A 21733-nucleotide genomic window follows, 5' to 3' on the forward strand; every position below is an offset into this window, starting at 1 on the left:
AAAACACAGAAGTGTCAAATCGCTGCTGTTAATTATGTACTAAATAATATAAAATAAAGATTTTTAACATAAAATCTTAACATATATATATTTATTTATGATTAAATTATTAACGTAAAATAAAAAATAATATTATGGGAATTGTTTTTTTTTTGTCTTGTCATTTGACTGGTTTGATGCAGTTCTCCAAGATTTCCTATCTAGTGCTAGTCATTTCATTTCGGTATACCCTCTACATCCTACATCCCTAACAATTTGTTTTACATATTCCAAACGTGGCCTGCCTACAAAATTTTTATCTTCTACCTGTCCTTCCAATATTAAAGCGACTATTCCAGGATGTCTTAATATGTGGCCTATAAGTCTGTCTCTTCTTTTAGCTATATTTTTCCAAATGCTTCTTTCTTCATTTATTTGCCGCAATACCTCTTCATTTGTCACTTTATCCAGCCATCTGATTTTTAACATTCTCCTACAGCACCGCATTTCAAAAGCTTCTAATCTTTTCTTGTCAGATACTCTGATTGTCCAAGTTTCACATCCATATAAAGCGACACTCCAAACATATACTTTCAAAAATCTTTTCCTGACATTTAAATTAATTTTTGATGTAAAAAAATTATATTTCTTACTGAAGGCTCGTTTCGCTCGTGCTATTCGGCATTTTATATCGCTCCTGCTTCGTCCATCTTTAGTAATTCTACTTCCCAAATAACAAAATTCTTCTACCTGCATAATCTTTTCTCCTCCTATTTTCACATTCAGTGGTCCATCATTGTTATTTCTACTACATTTCATTACTTTTGTTTTCTTCTTGTTTATTTTCATGCGATAGTTCTTGCGTAGGACTTCATCTATGCCGTTCATTGTTTCTTCTAAATCCTTTTTACTCTCGGCTAGAATTACTATATCATCAGCAAATCATAGCATCTTTATCTTTTTACCTTGTACTGTTACTCCGAATTGTTAAATTGTTCTTTAACATCATTGACTGCTAGTTCCATGTAAAGGTTAAAAAGTAATGGAGATAGGGAACATCCTTGTCGGACTCCCTTTCTTATTACGGCTTCTTTCTTATGTTCTTCAATTATTATTGTTGCTGTTTGGTTCCTGTAAATATTAGCAATCGTTCTTCTATCTCTGTATTTGAATCCTAATTTTTTTTAAATGCTGAACATTTTATTCCAGTCTACGTTATCGAATGCCTTTTCTAGGTCTATAAATGCCAAGTATGTTGGTTTGTTTTTCTTTAATCTTCCTTCTACTATTAATCTGAGGCCTAAAATTGCTTCCCTTATCCCTATACTTTTCCTGAAACCAAATTGGTCTTTTCCTAACATTTCTTCCACTCTCCTCTCAATTCTTCTGTATAGAATTCTAGTTAAGATTTTTTATGCATAACTCGTAGTTGAATGTAAACTGATGAAACTATCTACATATTTAACGGACCTTTCCTCCTCAGAAGCTATTCATTTGCTTATTTCAATTTCAATAAAATGAAAACTTTAAAAGAAAAACTAAATGCTTCTAGAAACAGGTAACAAAAATAATGACTTGAAAAAAATCTCATTCAGTAATTTCAAAGAAACGTCATATACAGATCTCTGCGCCCATTTGTCTGCAGGCTATACGTCTTAATGAATTAATTTTTCAGATGTGATATCTATTAAAAATAAATTACAGAGGAAATTTTTTTTATAATAGTTTTTCGGTTTATTACTTTCACTTCGCGATAACAATTTTTGGTTTTGTTAAAATTTGTTTAGTGTAATGAATTTTTTTTAGGGTTGGCCGAGGTGAGGTGAAAGAGTAAAAATAACCCAGTTGATAATTTAAAGGTAATTTAAATAAAATAAAAGAATAATAATAAAAAATAAATAAATAAAAACAAATATAAAAAACACATTATGTTAACTGAAAATAATCTCTAAAATGTTTTTATTAACGTCAAAATTTACAATTTAAACCGAAAAAATTAAACGAATAAAGCGGTCAGATTATTTTAAAACGGGAATGTCAACCTAGAAATCTACCTATACCAGTCTGTCAAGTATTAGACTAGACTAAACCTTCAACTCCTAATCCCGTTTGCGTAAATACAATTTTTTTTTTGTACTGAAGTATTTCTGTTTTAAATGAGTGAACAAGGTTATAAAAGAAATTAAGTAATTAACACGTGTTTAGAATATTTAACAATTTATTCATGCAATAACAACAGACCGAAGCCAAATTACATTTATTTTCTTGCGACGGATTGGAAATGAATTTTGAGAATGTGAAAGATGTCATCCTTGACTGGGATTCAACCTCGGAATCTTCTCAATATTAAATAGATTTCAAAATGTCTAATGATTTAGATTATTATTTACATACGTTTTTTCTGTTTTTTTATAAGTTAATTTTAAGAAAGTTTGAACAGCATTAGTTTAAATAAAGCGAAGTTTAGTTTATTTCGATTTCATGGCATTCAGTCTTTTGTGTTTGTGATGCGATTACGGAATTAGAAGTCGTTTTATAATTTTTATGAAATTTTGCCATACAGTCCCTTGCTTTCGACGGATTGACGTATATAAAATGTAAAGGATTTTTCATTAAATTTTGCCATTTGAAAATGGCAGTTGCTAATTTTCTGACAAGGAGTGATAGAAAGATGGGGAGGAAATGTCAGTTACCAAGACACTAACACTAAGCACTAAGTCTCTCCTCCAATTCTGAAGGGACCTTATAATGACATTATCCACAATTTCCAATTTGTATTTAACAGTTATACGTTATCTTTCACGTTTTACTCCTCATGTAATTCGCGGGTGGAAGTACTAGCGGCGATAACCGGCACGAAATAAACTAATGTAATTTCACAGCTTAAGTAGAACAAATTTCGCTTGTACGGTAGGCAGACTGGTGTAGTCGCGAGGCTTAACGCACCAGGCACCGAATCGACCGGACGATTGAGTTCGACACCCAGCCAGACCGAGTTACTTTTGTACACTTTAAATATTTTTCATTTATTTAATTCTACCGCTCACCTGTGACGTCACAACATAGCAGGCGACTACAACAGCATTTTTTAGAGTGGGAATGCGATTTTGAAAAAGGTTTTTTTGCAAATACTGTAATTTTTTAATTGTTAACAAATATGGTTAAGAAAAAGAGGACCTTAATTACGCAAAATCTCGAGATACTGAGAGTGACCTTGGTCAACAGCCTCACCCCCTTGATCTTTTAAGTTGAAAATTTAACAGCATTAATGCCCCTATATATAGACGTAATCTAACCGAGTTTGGTCAAAATCAGTCCAATAGTTCTGGAGATATAAGGTGATTTAGAGGCCAACACCGAACTCATACGAACCAACATACGAACATTAACATCCGGAAAATTTTCATCCGAATTTTTGAGTTCCTTAGGTGTCAAAACGTCAAGATCCGGTGAAAACCGCATATGCCCAAATTGGACCGATTATAAAACTTTCCCTTGTAAAGCTATAGCCCTACTATAATGCTATCTAGACAGGAAAGCTAAATTACCGAGAAATTTAGAGTACCTCCTTGAAGATATCTGTTACTGTAGTTTGATTTCATATCAACGTAAACTGTACTTACACGTTGTGGCTTTTACTGCAAGATTATATTTGGGAATAACTAAACCTTTTATCACCAGTTAATAGACAAATAATGTTTTTTACTTTATATTAATTTCCACTTTATATAATATAAGTATGCACGCACGTACTGCTTAATATAACGTGAGGGTTATGTTTACAAAATTTTGGGAAAAATTGATCCCTTAAAAGCCCGTTTTGAAGATGTTGACCACAAAATTTTACCAAAAGATTGCCCTATATACACGAGTCTCTGTATTAATTTCATAAAAAACCGTTTGTCCTGTCAAAAATTATTAAATATCCAGTACGCCTACATACGTACCAACGTACATTACCCGCTACTTCGTTTTGGGTTTCCTGAGTCATGAAATACAAACCGTACCCCATTTTTTGACCGATTATCATACTTTCCTTCTTGCAGCATAGCTCTAGGGTCTAGAGCTATATTGCCACGAAAGTAAAAATACTGCCGTAAATTTATGTGATCCTTCCGCATAAAAACTTAGTTGAATTTTTTTTGAATAATTTTTAATTAAATTTACAGTTAAATTTAGCGGATCTGAAAAAAAAGTTGCATGGCAATTGAAAGAGAAACTCGGAAATGACCTTGATTTTCTACAACAAGAATAACTTATTGCATTGGAATGTATAATTTACGTCATTATTATGTAACTAAAACCTAATAGATTTCGTAATGTATCATTTTTTTCTTAAAATAACTGTAACAATTCTATTCATATAAAGATTTTTAATTAAAAAAAAAATTAACATAATTATGTGACTTATATAGGGCATTGGCATTTATAAGCGAGTTTTAATGTTACGTTATACTTTTCCTTTCCTTTTACCATAAAAGCGGATTAAAATTCTTAACCTTGTTACTGGAATGTGCCAATGTATTATCTGTTACTAGTCGAGTGTAAACATCAGACTAGCATACTTAATGTGCAATAACCATTATTTAAAATAAAACTAACATAAATCAAACAAACGGTAGGATATAAAAGTACAAAGATGTCCTTTCTGGTCAATAAGTTAACATATATCTTTCAAGTAATTATAAACAAGTTTATCTAATATTAATTTATTATTTTTATATGGGTTTAATGGAGAAAAAATAGAATCAGGAAATTGATAACTTTAGCCTCAGATCATCACTAATCATAAGATGGCGTTATTGGAGTTTTATACACCGGTTTCGCATCAATCCAAAGAAAACTGTTCATAATGTAACCAGAGGTTACAGATTTTAAAATACAAGTCGCATAATAAAATTTTATACAAATATCTTTCTTTACAGAACTTCTGTCCTGTTTTTAATATACACATAAATTATAAATTACTGACTGCACTTAAGTACTGTATCGGGCAGACCGGACGAACGTTAATGTACTAATACAAGCAAAAAAACGAGTAAGCTAACACAGGAAACAAATTTAAATTATGCAGATTACTTCACAGAAATTGGACATATTACAAAATATATAACCAGCAAAATATATTTTACTCATAGCACTAAAACCCATGAACTCAAAACAAGTAAAAACTATAAAATTTATTGTCACACTGGATTAAAGGAATAAAAGAGAGCAGTAAAAACTGAAAAAAATATAAAACAGATACATCAAATACACTATTTGACCATTTCAAAATCAGTGCCATTAAAATCAAGTCGTTATAATCACAAATAATGAAGGAACTACACAATAATTCTGGAAACATATTTTCAAATATTTAAATAATTGGATGTGTTAAAAATAAACTTTTATATTTACAATGAGCCATAACCAAACAAGTTGTAAGCGATCTATCATAATACACAAGTATTTTCTGAAGTTTGATTTCCTATTTTTAAAATAATAAAAAGCATCTCATGCCGGAATTACTAAAGAAAAAAAAGAGGAGTGAAGTAGTATTCCTTGACCTTCTTCACCGAAACAAAGGTGTTGTTGCATATCGAGATGTCACGCCCAATTTGATCTAATTTACACGGCGACTCCCCTTTCTTGTGTTCATCATCAATCTCATCACCGTAGAACATGCTACACACCTCCCTTTCCTTTTGCCGTTTAGCCTCCAGTAACTACCGTTTAGATAATACTTCAGAGGATGAATGAGGATGATATGTATGAGTGTAAATGAAGTGTAGTCTTGTACATTCTCAGTTCGACCATTCTTGAGATGTACGGTTAATTGAAACCCAACCACCAAAGAACACCGGTATCCACGATCTAGTATTCAAATCTCTGTAAAAATAATAATTGGCTTTACTAGGACTTGAACGCTGTAACTCTCGATTTCCAAATCAGCTAATTTGGGAAGACGCGTTAACCACTAGACCAACCCGGTGGGTTATATTAAATTATTAATTAAACTACATCTAACGCATCAAAATTTAATGCGAGGGTTGTTTATTGGTACAAAGATTCTCAAATCTTGGGGGCATTATGGAGAGTGCCACTAGTAACTCTTTTTCGACTATTAACCTGGTTCGATCTTTGGTTTTCGTTGCAACCAGTACCAAAAAGCCCGTTTCACATAAATAAGACATTACAAACGGTAAAAGAACTTACATCGCATTTGTATATGCTTACATTGCAATACAAAGATTCATACTCTCCACTATGATTCATCCAAAACTGAATTACGGTTTCATTTTGAAACTTTTGTTTCAGTGAGCTATCGTATGATAATTCGATCGATTTTTTTTTCGATGGCTTTCGACAAAAATTCGTTTTCTTCATTGTCGATAAATGGATTCTGTATCCACAAAACCTTTGAGAAATTAAGATCTTTGAAACAATTTGAGAAATGCAGCACTAAACCGTCCAAGTGTTCGATAAAAAGATTTTTATTTGCTTCAATATTGGCTGTAGACCAAAAATTTTTTGAAAGTGAAAACATATCCAACTCGTTCTTTTGTAAATTTGATTTTCATAACTTCAGCTTTTCAATAAAAGTTTTTACTTTGTCTTTTTGGACAGGGAGTTGCATTTGTGGTCCCTGCATTGATTTCTTTAAACCGCTGAATTTTCAAAAAATTTCAACCAAATAGGCAAGTTCAATAATAAAATTATCGTTCGTCCACAAATGTGCCTCTTCTTGGTGGTTTTCTTCAAGAAAGGTTGCTATTTCTTCTTTGATCTCAAACGAAATAGCCAGCAAAATTTCACAATAATACAGAAGTGAGGTATGACTTCCATGTTAACACACAGCTTTGCAAACAGCCTAGCTCTCAAAGGAATTTTCTTAATGTAGTTTATAATTTTTATAACTTTCGTAAAAATGTTGTTCAGTTCCTCGCTTATATTTTTTGACACTAAAGCTGCTTTGAGAAGTATACAGTGCGTCCAGATGCTTTCTTTTTGACCGATCCTTGAAAACCTGCTTTATGTCCGGATATTGAGTGAACTCTGTCGGTGCACAGTCCGATGCAATTATTCTACGACGTTATGTCTGTTCCTTAAAAAAAAAATTGTTTATTATATTAAATATCTCGATGAATGTAGTTTTTCCAGGAATGGGTTTGCAAAATAATATATCTTCTAATATATTATTTTCCACAACATATCGAAAGCATGCAATTAAATGGACATCTTTAACTATATCAGCTGCCTCATCTACTTGAATTGAGAATTTCGAAGTACGCAGTCCAGAAACTAATTGATCGTAAATATATCTTCAGATATATCATCGATTATCTTTCCGACTGTACTATCTGCAAGCGGAATTTGTCGCAATTGTTTTGTATACGATTCGCCGTACATTATACGAATCATATTAATAGCTCTGGTAAAATTAGGGTTTCTCCTACTGTATATGGTTTCTTACATTTCGCGATTCGGTAAGAGACATGGTATGAAGCAAATAATGCATTTGGTATAACTGAAAGTATTTTTTTAAACGTTTGTTTCTGAATTTTTATCTCGTCCATTTTCTTTGAAAAAATTCTATGGGCTTTCCAACGTATTCAGAATGTACAGTTTCACGATGCTGTTTTAATTTCACTGGTTTCATACTATCTGAATCTAAAACTTTCGAACATAAAAAACAATTTTTTTTTTCCAAGCTATCTATAATAATACTTATGAATCCTAGCGATAAATACGATGAACTGTATTGTCTTTTCTTGGAAGTTTTACCTCCGTTTTTGCTTTTATTCCCATTTTTATCAGCATCAGTATCTTCGTTATTGTCGACGTTTCTCTTGTAACAACTAAGAAATTTATCCATTCGTCTAAAAAATATTTTATTAATATAATTTAAAATAAATAATAATTCATTATAATTATAAAAATTAACTAACGATTATTTTTAGAAAGAAATCACGATAAAAACTATACACTCTCCGCCAATAAGCTTCAGTTCACACTTTAGTGACATTTAAATTTGAGATTATTGTTTCATGCAACTAGCGGTCTTTTTTTGCATTACAGAAACAGAGCGTTTGCAAAGGCGCCATTTTTTTAATTTTCCGCTCCGGATATTTTTTTAATAAGAATTAAATTAATGCATAAAAATGTAAGAAAATTAAAATAAACATTACGTCACTGAATTTGTATTTTTACGTTACAATATGAAGTTTATTTATACATATTACGGTATGAAAATTAATTTTTATTAAACATTATGGCTCCTCCCCTGACAACAGTCCCCTGGCAGCCGCGTCACCCACGTTGGAAACCGCTGCCGTAGAGTGTATGTATGGCATAGTTGTTTATTCAAAGCGTTCGGGAAGTTTCTGTGCACTGGAATTATGGAAATAATAATAAAACTTTGTTAATTATTACTTTTGATTTATTTACTATGTAGAAACGGATATTATAATAACTGGAATAGTTTATAAAAGTTGTTGAAAATGACTTCTTCCAACATCAATATAACACTGCACACGTTTCAATTTGTTTTCAAAAACATTAACTAACTGATACTCTGGAACATTGCGTACGTATGCTGTTATTGTGGTGTTTATTTCCTCAGTCGTGCTTGGTTTGTTACGATATACTGCTTGTTTCGCTGTTCCCCGTAGAAAGTAATACTATTAAGTAGAAAGTAGAAAGGAATACTAATTCTGGAAAGTGCTAACTTACGCATCGACTTTGATGGACTTTCGGCCATAGCAACCGAAATATCAGGTCTGTTCGTTTAGTTTAGGTGGTCTTCCGCTTGATCAGTGTCTTTGAATCTGTTGCCCGAAATTGTTCGATAAGAGAGTTTGAATTGCATTGCGGGGAAAAACAGGAGTATTTGGAAACTACATAAAATTTGTGCTTCTCTAAACCCGTATATTTGTCACCTTTACGAAAGAAGTATTCAAGGAGAAATGCGTTCCTCTACCGAAAGAACCATTTCGTTTCTCGCAACCGTTGATTCCAATAAACGAAACAAAGCACGTTCAATCACAACTCAACAACTGAGGTCTTGATTTATTACTGAGCAACGCCCAACGAACACACAGTGCAACCAACCGAAAGAACAAAATGCACCTTTTTTTTTTTTTTTTTTTTCTCTCTCAGCTCCCCTGGGCCGGACCGACTTGTTGGTATTACGCCGCCCAGGGGAGTGTCTTTAAACTCAAATAGGCCTCCCCACCTACCGGCAAGGCAGGTCAGCCTACCGGTTAGCTCTTTTTGAGAGTTCTTTATTAATATTGCCTTATTGGACACCACGCCAGACCCAGTTCGCCGCGACGCGGCGCCGGGTCCCTTCAGTATTCAGTGTGCTGTTGCCTGACTGTTACCCGTGGAGTCCTTGGTGGCTCATCAGTGCCAACACACCGCAGCATGCTGGACCTCACCAGCAAGGCTGTCCTGATAAATCTCATAAATCTAATGCATTTTATACACTGTTTCCACTTCATAGTCGAGATTTCGGAGTTATTATCCCAAATAGAAAAATACGAGACAGACAGAGAGAGCGCACGCACGCACATATATATATATATATATATATATATATATATATATATATATATATATAAAATGGAATTATTCATTCCGACAAGAAGGTTAACAAGAAGACTAGAGAGGCAGACATGAAAACAAATATCCAAATCATCCCAAATCCATACTCCTACCGACTGAGATAACTCTGGGGCGCAACGCCTCAGAGCAATCCTTCCAATCACATTTTCATTAATTCAAACCAAATTAAATTGAATTGAATCAAAATAAATGATAAAGTGTAACCCCAAAAATCGCCTCCGACGTGCTTTCATTAAGAGAGGACGCCCCCTTAAATGAATGATTTCAGCCCCCTCTAGGCTGAAATGAGCGCGTCGTTCCATTTCGTCGTTCCAAGCTTATTAGCACATCGTTCCGTCGGGCCCCTACGGACAAACCCTCCATCGGATCGGAACGCAATCCAAACTTCACAAAACAAATAAACGTCAGCCACTATTAATAACCGTGAGTCCATTAGAATCACCCGGCAGCAAAGGACACGAGTCCGTATACTGCGAAACGTAGGAGGGTATTGCACCCTCCGACATCCTTGCGTTCCGTTCCGTTCATTCCGACCCCTGCATTTAATTTCTCGATGATTCCAGCGACCAAAAGAGTAAAATAGCGATTTTTGATGGCACAATATCTTCTCGTTTATTATATTACTCGTGTATACTATGCTAATGACTGACGGTAAAGTAAAAAAAAAAATTGAAATAAAAGTACACAGATTAAATATCTAATAATCAATCATTTCTCAATAGCCATCTTCCAATTCGGGCGTTTTCGTACGAACGGTTTACCAGTTATCCACCATTTTTTGGTAATATCTCTTTTCAGACTGAAATAATTATTTTTACTTATTTTACTTTAAACGATGTTCTTACAGATTGCTTCGCTACAGAATCCCTTCTCACCACGTTTTTCTGGGTCTACCCTCTTCCTTCTTGTCCAGAAAAATAATCTAACACCCTTTTCGGCCAACTCTCCTCATTAATCCGTTGAACACATCCATAAAAAATAATGTTTTTCTTTAATTCTTTTAATTGTGGAAGTTGTCCTTTTTACCCAGTTTTTAATTATCTCATATTTTATTCGGTCCAATTTTGAAAGTCAGCACGCTCTACGGAATACTTCCATTTCCAAAAGCTCCCTATTCCTTTTGCTCAGCTGCCAGCACTGAGCCATAAGTAACAGTAAGTTCAACTACCATATTAAACATCTGTTTAGTTCCAACTTTTATTTTTAATGACCAGAGTAAGTTATTAAATTTCCAAATTGCCCTTCTCCCTCGACCAATCCTAGCTTTATAAATAAGAAAAAAGCATCGCTAGATTCCTCTTGATAAGCTTTAATAAGAATATTTCCAATCTAAAATAATTAAAAATAACCATTACTTTTATATAAAGATGTAACGAAATATCTCGAACCTGTTTCGTAAATATATATTTAATTTACAAACCGTTCAGTTTATACTGCTTTTTCCGAAGGTGATACTGTTCTCTATAAAGTCAGTCCTTGTTGTTAACAGAAAGGCGATATCACAGTGTTGAATATAATCTCTTAATTCAATGGACTTGGAACAGTATTCGTATGCAAGATTAGATTCGGCTCGATGAAAAAAAGCAAACTGAAACAGATTCAATCTTCTTTTTTTAATGAGACATTTTTAATAGGATCGTTATCATTTTTTAACTTCCTTGTACGAAGTAAAAAAAGTATTGTGATCGCGAAAAATTTCTGTTTTTAGATTTCAACCGAAATATCCATTTTGATCAGTTTCGGGGTGACGTCTGTACATACGTATATGCCTCGCAAACTCAAAAACGATTAGTCGTAAGATGTTGATATTTTGGATGCAGCACTGGTGTTACGTCTAGTTGTGCACCTTCCCTTTTCATTGCAATCGACTGGAACAAAAGTGTTGTAAAAAGCCCAAAATCAATAACAAAATTGGATTTTGGACTTTTTCTAACTGCAGTAATAAGCGCTCATTAAGATCTTTTCAACAATATATCATAAGCGGTACTTATTTTCATTGGTTCCGGAGTTACAGCCAAATAACATTTCAATTAACGAAATATTTGGGATCTTACAAGGGGAAGGCACGTCGGAAAGATTTCATCTTTTAATTTTTTTTATAATTTAAATATATTGATTCATTAATAATTATTAACCTCTGATTGTAAAATAATTTTTACGATAAATAGTAATGCAATACTAAAAAAAAAAATAAAAATATGAAAAATATCAGAAGTTATTAATCAAATAAAATTTTATGTACTTTCATTTTTTTTTTTAAATGTGTATATGTAATTTAATAGACGTACAAGGAAGTCATGTGGTGACCACATCAGATATTTTTAAATGAATGCCATTTTTTTCGGGAGTAACAGGATCTTAACAGTAATGTTGTTATGGCTCCTGATCTAATCAGTAGGCGGCCTTAGACTTGAAAAATCTAAAAAAAAGTTGTTAAAAACGTAATTATTAATAAATAGATTATGTTATTACAATGATTTTATTTTTTAATTTATTTATGTATTTGTTTTTTTTTTACAGGAAAGATCCAAATCTTGATTCTGATTTTAAGGACGTAACAGAAAATTTCGAAAATGATTTAAATTTTAATTTACCTTTAGTCATTATTTTACACGGATTTATGGGATCACCTCACGCACAATCTACTCAATTAATAATTCAAGGTAAAATAACAAATTAATTAATTTTGTAATTTTTTCTATTTAAAGATGAATTAAAAATCAAGTTGACTTTAAAAGCGAGAATTTTCTACCAGAAATTTTTAGACAAATTTAATTTAACAGACAATCGAAAATTTCGACCAAATTTTTTTTCCTTGATATCGCCACATAAGCCTGAAGCTTGTGAGTGGTGATATGGAAATTGAATTTTGTAGCGTATGAAAAATGCCATGCCTGACCGGGATCAAACCCGGGACCTCCGGATGAAATGCCGAGAGGCTGCCACTCGCGCCACGGAGGTCTGTTAGTTTATTAATCTACCAAGCAGATTGTATTAAACTACTTATTTATTATCTCTTTGCAAAAAAAAATCAAAGTTAATGTTTCACTTCAATATCATTGTATTAAATTTTCCTTAGTCGTTAATTTTTTTTATAATAATACAATTATTATTAGAAATTGCGTAAAACAAAATTTCTATCTCACCCACCGGGTTAGTCTAGAGGTAAATTCGTCGTCGTAAATCAGCTGAGAATCATACGAGAAACAAACTAGTTTTCCAATAACGAAATTAAAATCTAAACAAAGAATATTTCAGAAGAAATTCAAAAGAGTCCAAACATTTTAACATTTAGGTGAAATAATTATCACAAATATTTTAGAAAAAGAAGGAATAAAAACCAGAACACAACAAATGGAAGTCGCTTATCATCCTACTAGAAACTTCAATAAAAAATCTTCTCCGAAAAAGCAAAATTAAGATATTATAAAATCGTAATTTTATCGGACGACCTCCAGAATTTCTCAGGAAAATCTAGTAAAATATTATGATGATAATATTATGATTTTTCTTATTATTTTAATTCTCATGGAAATGAGACAAGTAGTAGTAAATATTATATTTACTATAAAGCGGTATTATCCTATACTATCCCGCCTTATATATTTACTATAAATTCAAAGTTTTAAATTGACGAAAAATATTGAAATAACATTCATCGATTTAAATTTTAATTATTATCATTAAAATTTGTTTTTAACTTTTTTCTAATATTTTTCTATACGCGTACATATTTAAATATTTTAACGAATACAAGAACGGTAGATAAGATCAGCATCTAATAGATTACACCAAGTTGATTTTAAATGTTGCGAATTAACGACAGAATTATAAATATACAGACAGAAATATAATTATATGCGGACAGAATTATAAATATTTTTTAAATAGCTTACGAGTAAACTTGTTGAAAAAACTAAAGATTAGCTTTGAAAAAAAGGAATAAATTAATAAATACAAATATTTAAAGATTTATTGCTTAAAATGCAAAAAATATATAAAATAGTGTGTGTATGTGCGCGCGCGCGTGAAAATAAAAACGATGAAAAAATTTAAAATAAAATAGCTACATAAATAAAAAAAGCAAAGCCTAGCTAGAGTAATAAAATTATAGAAATGTATATACATATGTACATATTACATTAGTATAAAGAAATAATATCTTTGTATTATTGACAGTTTCAGTTTTATAAAAGCGAATAATAATTACTATATACCTTTTAAAGAATTTTAATGTTGCAGTAATAGATATATGACTTGTCAAAAACACTCGGTCTTTTCAATAAAATTCTCTCACAGATTATATAATAAAATATTATTTCCCAATAACTTAATTTCCGTTCTATTAAAAAGATCTTTTTTATTTATTTATTATTATTATTTTGTTCAGATCTTATTTTTAGAAAAATATTAAAACACAAGCTGTCCTAAATTGTTTATGATATCATTTGTTTATAATCTATTTTTTATGTATATAAAAGAACATGACCTGACTGATTCATCAACGCCCAGCAACAAAGCTGACAAATGTGGGTTGTTTCTGATGCACGGCTTATACACACTAAATTTAATTAAAAATATTTATCATTTTATTTAAATATAATATTTTTTCGTTTATTTAATTCAACGATTCTAAATAAAGCGCGTGCACATACCGTATTTAATTCGCACGAGTGTGGCGGTACTAGCGGCGATAGTCGGTACTAACTAAACTAATGTAATTTCAAAACTTGCATAGAACAAATTTCGCATGTACGGTCGGCAGACCCGTTTAGCCGCGAGGCTTAACGCACCAGGTACCGACTCAACCGGGCGATCGAGTTCGAGACCCGGCCAGACCGAGTTACTTTTTTAAACTTTAAATATTCATTTATTTAATTCCACCGCTCACCTGTGACGTCACAACATAGCCGTGGTCTACAGCATTTTTTTGGTGGGGGTGCGATTTTACAAAAAAGATTTTTTTGCAGATATTTTTATTTTTTAATCGTTAACGAATGTGTCTAAGAAAAATACTACTTTAATTTGGCAAAATCTCGAGATACTGAGGAAGAACTTGGAGCAAGTTCTTCAAGAGAGTTTCTTCAACTTCAAGTTTCTTCAAGAGAGTGTGGAGCACACTCTCTTGTCACCTTCTTGACCTTTTACGTTGAAAATTTAATGGGATCCATGCCCATTAAATCTGACCGAAGTAATTAGAAGTAATCTGATCGACTTTCGTCAAAATCGGTCCAGTAATTCTGAATATATAAGTGATTTATTAAATGACACCGAACATACATACGTACGTACGAACATTAAACATTCGGACAATTTCCATGATTTTTTGGGTTCCTTAGGTGTCAAAACGTCAAGATCCCATAAAAACAGCATTTACCCAAATTGTACCGATTACAATACTTTCCTTTTTAGAGTTATAGCTCTGCTATAACGCTATCTGGACGGGAAAGTGAAATACTGAAGATAAATTTTTGATATACGTGTTCTTCTTACGGTGTAAGAGCACACTGAGAAAGAATTTTTTGAAATGTTGAGTTAAAATTGATATTAAATTTTTTTTTTGAAACCCAGCTATTTTTATAATCTTTCGGTAGCAAAATATCGATTTGGTTTTTGGTTGTGTTATTTTCATGTGAATATCTACAAACTAATTTCTAGACTTTTCGAAATTCAACCTTGAAATGGGTGAAGAAACGTAAAAAAATTTGAAAAATGCTGGCAAATTTTCCGCATTTCCGATTATACTCGTACTAAGAGATATTGACTAGATCGGGGCTTTGGTTTTAGTTTACTAATTTGGTTTCTTGACATTTTTCCCGCCACCAACCCATTCAGTCGTCCTAAAGCATTGTGGCACAGAGCGAATGTCTGTGCCACAAACGGATACTGAGCCACGAAACAGTTCAGCGATCAGTGTCCTAAATAACTCCTAGAGCTTACCTAACAGCGTGAGCGGACTAAACGCGGTGCCATACACCACCGCCTTACGTGTCCCAACCGCTCACTTGTCATACATTTACTGAAATGGGTAGGTGCACCCCATCAACTACTAAAAATATATATGACATCCATAAATTAAAATTTACTTCGTCCAGACAGCAATTCGCTGCCAGATAGGGGCTTGAAAATACTCTTCAGATATATATATATATATAAAAACTATTTTCGATTTTTTTTTTTTACTTTACGTTAATTAACGAATTCGACGGTGTACGGCGCAGTGTATAAGTTAACAAACGACTGCGACTGTTATTGTATGTACAACCCGACTGGCTGCTTCCAATTACATAACTAAAATATATAAAATAAAAAAAAATTGACGATGATGGGAAACGCGAGTAACCATATAGCGCGGAGATGCCGCGATGAGGATGCGACTATATATAAATATAAGACATGTCAAGGGGATACGTCTGGGAATAGCACAAGATACCAAAACAACCATCAAATGCCTAGCATTTACAGATGATCTGGCAATACTCAGCAACAATAGACAAGAAGCACGAGAAACACTGGAACTCTTACACGAAATCACTTCCAAAACGGGGTTACAAATATCGTAAGAGAAAACACAATACATGAAAAGGCGAAACGACGACACAAAACATAAACATACGCACAAAATAGGGAAACATAAGGAGAATCGAAAAATTCAAATATCTAGAGGAATATATACAAATGGCAGGATCAAAAAAGGCATCCGACAGGGAAAGAACAGAAAAACTTCAGAAAGGATACAGACTCACATGGTCGCACTATACCAAGCGAAGTATATAGAACAAGGTGAAATTCAGACACTACAAGAAAATCGTGCTACCGGAGACACTGTACGCATCAAATAATCACACGATTACAGTATTAGGCGTAACATAAACAGAAAAAATATAAATAATTAGAAACATTTTTGGAGCAGTACATAGAGATTGCATATGGATGAAGAGACTGACCTGGGAATTATATGAAGGAACGGATACACTCACAAACATGATCGGAAATCGCAGACTTACATTCTACGGGTGCATACAGCGAATGAACAACAGACTCACGAGAGGATGTTTGATGTAATAAACAGCTCGATCAGGAAAACCAATCGGTATCACAAAATATCGACCTAAGACAAACAGGGATCAACTGGGAAATGATAAGAGAAAGAAGAAAAGTTAGAAAGAAAATTATGAACACGAAATTTGAAGTGAAAGAAAAGAGGAAAACGGGAGCAAATTGGACAGAACAAAGGAAACAGGAACGCAATCAAAGAATGAAGAGATTCTGGGAAGAAAAAAGTAAGGAGAAAACAACATAGGATCGCATAATCATGAAACATTCATGTTCAAACACTGCCCTTAAGAGCGAAAATGAATAATAAATAATAATACATAAAAAAATGCACGAAATATAATTTAGTAATTGCCAACACCCAATTTAAAAATCATAATAGAAGAATATACACTTGGAAAAAGCCAGGCGATACTGCAAGGTATCAGATAATATCATGGTTAAGCAAAGATTTAGAAATCAACTCGTTGACTGCAAAACATACCCTGGAGCAGACATTGATAGCGACCATAATTTGGTGATAATGAAATGTAGATTGGGGTTTAAAAACTTGAAGAAAAGATGTCAGATGAATTGGTGGAATTTAGAGAAGCTTGAGGAAGAGGAGGTAAAGAAGATTTTTGAGGAGGACATCGCAAGAGGTCTGAGTAAAAAAGATAAGGTAGAAAATGTAGAAGTAAAATGGGAGAATTTTACTTAATTTAATTTTAAAATGGGAGAAAAAGGAAATTCCTAAATCAGCAGAAGCGAACTTAGGTGGAATAAAGAGAACTGGTAGAAAACCTTGGGTTTCAGACGATATATTGCAGATGATGGATGAACGTAGTAAATATAAGAATGCTAGTGATGAAGAAAGTAAAAGGAACTATCGGCAATTAAGAAATGCTATAAACAGGAAGTGAAAACTGGCGAAAGAAGAGTGGATTAAAGAAAAGTGTTCAGAAGTGGAAAGAGAAAAGAACATTGGTAAAATAGACGGAGCATACAGGAAAGTTAAGGAAAATTTTGGGGTACATAAATTAAAATCTAATTATATGTGAAACAAAGATGGTACACCGATATATAATACGAAAGGTAAATTCCATAGATGGGTGGAATATATTGAAGAGTTATACCGTGGAAGTGAATTACAAAATGATGTTATAGAGGAAGAAGAGGAAGTTGAGGAGGATGAAATGGGAGAAACAATACTGAGATCTGAATTTAAGAGAGCATTAAAAGATTTAAATGGCAGAAAGGCTCCTGGAATAGATGGAATACCTGTAGAATTACTGCGCAGTGCAGGTGAGGAAGCGATTGATAGATTATACAAACTGGTGTGTAATATTTATGAGAAAAGGGAATTTTCATCAGATTTAAAAAAAAAGTGTTATAGTCATGATACCAAAGAAAGCAGGGGCCGATAAATGTGAAGAATACAGAACAATTAGTTTAACTAGTCACGCATCAAAATTCTTAACTAGAATTCTACACAGAAGAATTGAGAGGAGAGAGGAAGAAGTGTTAGGAGAAGACCAATTTGGTTTCAGGAAAAGTATAGGGACAAGGGAATTTGGTTAACTGGCATTTCTCCCACCACCACCCCATTCGGTCGCCCTAGAGCACAGACCAAATGTTCCGTGCCAAAAACGGCTACTGTGCCTCTAAATCGGTTTAGCGACCCAAATCCTATAAGCTCCTAGTGAGCTACCTAACGTGCGTGAGCGAATTAAGCAAGGTGCCGTACAGCACACGCTTAAGTGTCATAGGGACAAGGGAAGCAATTTTAGGCCTCAGATTAATAGTAGAAGGAAGATTAAAGAAAATCAAACCAACATACATGGCGTTTATAGACCTAGAAAAGGCATTCGATAACGTAGACTGGGATAAAATGTTCAGCATTTTAAAAAAATTAGGGTTCAAATATAGAGATAGAAGAACAATTGCTAACATTTACCGGAACCAAACAGCAACAGTAATAATTGAAGAACATAAGAAAAAAGCCGTATAAGAAAGGGAGTCCGACAAGGATCTTCCCTATCCCCGTTACTTTTTAATCTTTACATGGATCTAGCAGTTAATGATGTTAAAGAACAATTTAGATTCGGAGTAACAGTACAAGGTGAAAAGACAAAGATGCTACGATTTGCTGATGATATAGTAATTCTAGCCGAGAGTAAAAAGGATTTAGAAGAAACAATGAACGGCATAGATGAAGTCCTACGCAAGAACTATCGCATGAAAATAAACAAGAACAAAACAAAAGTAATGTGTGTGTGAAAATAGGAGGAGAAAAGATTATGGAGATAGAAGAATTTTGTTATTTGGGAAGTAGAATTACTAAAGATGGACGAAGCAGGAGCGATATAAAATGCCGAATAACACAAGCTAAACGAGCCTTCAGTAAGAAATATAAGTTGTTTACATCAAAAATTAATTTAAATGTCAGGAAAAGATTTTTGAAAGTGTATGTTTGGAGCGTCGCTTTATATGGAAGTAAAACTTGGACGATCAGAGTACCTGAGAAGAAAAGATTAGAAGCTTTTGAAATGCGGTGTTATAGTAGAATATTAAAAATCAGACGGCTGGATAAAGTGATAAATGAAGAGCAGTTGTAGCACAAATCGATGAAGAAAGAAGCATTTGGAAAAATATAGTTAAAAGAAGAGACAGACTTATAGGCCACATACTAAGGCATCCTGGAATAGTAGCTTTAATATTGGAAGGACAGGTAGAAGGAAAAAATTGTGTAGGCAGGCCACGTTTGGTATATGTAAAACAAATTGATAGGGATGTAGGATGTAGAGGGTATACTGAAATGAAACGACTAGCACTAGATAGGGAATCTTGGAGAGCTGCATCAAACCAGTCAAATGACTGAAGACAAAAAAAAATGAATTTAAACAGTTTATATAATAATACTTGTACTATTAAATATTTTTTTTATAAGCATTTAGTTTTTTGTTATATTTTTTAGTGCAAACACCTAAAAAGATTTGTTAATTCTTTCTCGTGAGAATAATGCAAGTTCATATTCATTTACAAATAAAATGACTAATAAAATAAAATAAAACATGATAAACTAATAAAATATGTTTTATCTTTGGTTAAAACTTATAATGGAATGTTATAAATCAGTTATTTGCTCTCGATATATTTAAAAACTTAATCAGCGTAATTGTACTGTTGACTTATTTTATAAGTATTTCTGACTAGAGAATTAATAAGTATCTTATAAACGTTATCTATCCTAGAAGTATGAAAATTTTTAACAAGTGTCCATATATTATAATTTGAAAAATAATCTTTTAATTATTTTCAATTTTGGATGGGAAACTTTAAATATACACATAAATAAAAAAGAAAGAAAGAAATATATCTTTTTTTTAGTAGTTTTTTCTTTATTATAACATCGTTAAACTAAATATATTTTATATTCAGAACAGAACATAATTATACATTATATAGATCACGTCAATATATTTGACGTTTAACAAAGAGAAATTGCTTCAGCATTCTCCTGGATTGAGTAGACAACTGTGAGAAGATTATAATAGTAGCGGCATTTGAATACAATACGTTAATATTTTCAAAAACAGAATCGGATATAGTTCATATTTCTATAGTAAAAATATATTAGACATTATATACAATGTATATGTGTATATGTAATGACAATGAATTAGACATAAGCGATAAAACTATGTTAATATAAAAAATAAATAAAACTGATAAAAAATGAAAAATAATTAAAGGTGTTAATTTTTTTTTTTTAAACCACTTGAGAAGCAACCGGTAACCGCCTAGAAGACGTTACTTCGGTCGGTTCCAACCGGCATGGCTGAAGACTAACCCCCCCCTCCCTAAATGCACCTTGAATCTGATCTCCCGACGGGATTTTTCTTGGATCATTGAGAAACAACATCCCTCCTGGTTGCCGTAGTGACTCTCCCCAAGAGTATTACGCTTCCCTTCCCTTTCACATAGTCATGGTCCGGTTATACAGCCCACGTATTCCCTCCCTGAATCGCGCGCTCGAGGGTCCTCAATGCGTCATCTTCCAGTCATCAAGATCCAGTCATCTTCCGGACTCGAATACCCTCAGCAAAGAGGCTGCCTCCCTGGCCCAGCACGTGTCCATGATTCGATCCCTGGCGACAGAATCTTTTTCGCCAGTCCCCCCGATATGTTTTTTTTTCAAATTCTCATTAGCGGAGTTTGACATCCACACAGTATAGTTTTTATAGCTTCAGTCAGTCGAAGATAAAGGTGTTAATTTAAAATTATTTAAATACCGGGTGATCATTTAAATAGTTACCCCATTCATTATTCAACAGCTGTCGGTCCCGTCGTATTTCTGTTTGCAGGTATGCATACCGTTCTCCAGGGAAACTTTTGTAAAGTTACTTTTAAAGGGGTGCAACCCACCCGCTCCTCTACACCATCACCAACTCAAAAATCTTAAATGGCAACGGTACCATTTAATTTCATTAATTGACAACCCGAAAAAAATAATGAATTTTGGTGAAAAGAAAATTAAAATCCGATCACCCCTTGGGCTCGATAGTGCAGAAAACCATTTGGATTAGTAATTTTTTAAATTTCAGTCCAAAAAAAAAATAACTATAAAATTACACGATATAACTTCTTAAACCGTCTGAAATAATTATAATCCTGGATTAAAACTGGAAAATTATTTTTAAAATTACCGACCCAAAATTTCTCCCTTGAAGTTTTTCAAAATATTCCAGTGCTGAATATTTTTTCAAAATATTTTCTTTTAAATCAAACGATATAGCTTGTGACCAAGGTTGCCAGTTTTACGAAATGACATATGGGGATTTCAGAAAAATAATCAAATTATTATTTTTTTATTTATTAAAATAATCAGTAATTCAATTCAAATTCTTTTTTTAATAATATAAAAAAACAACAAAAACAAAAACATAAATGAAAAAAAGAGCTTAAGATCTACTGAATTGAAGGCACATGGCACACGTACTGCGACATTTATCGTTAAACCTAACCTAACTATTATCGTAATGGTAGTTTAAGCGTTCCTAAGCTTCAATTCACAAATTTTTAATTTTTTTCTCGAAAAAACTACTTG

The 21733-nt window shown here is 32.8% G+C and overlaps 1 protein-coding gene across 1 annotated transcript in view; it reads left to right on the forward strand.

The window, feature by feature from the left end:
* The first annotated feature begins 12105 nt into the window (after window positions 1-12105).
* LOC142326380 (lipase member H-like) overlaps window positions 12106-21733 on the forward strand; it is a 34167-nt gene continuing 24539 nt past the window's right edge. The window contains exon 1 of the mRNA XM_075368843.1: window positions 12106-12251. Within this exon, the coding sequence (XP_075224958.1) occupies window positions 12209-12251 (43 nt within the window). The 5' untranslated portion in view covers window positions 12106-12208. The remainder of the gene's footprint in view (window positions 12252-21733) is intronic.

This window comes from Lycorma delicatula, chromosome 6 (assembly GCF_047948215.1).
Source record: "Lycorma delicatula isolate Av1 chromosome 6, ASM4794821v1, whole genome shotgun sequence".
In the NCBI taxonomy this organism is placed as follows: domain Eukaryota; kingdom Metazoa; phylum Arthropoda; class Insecta; order Hemiptera; family Fulgoridae; genus Lycorma; species Lycorma delicatula.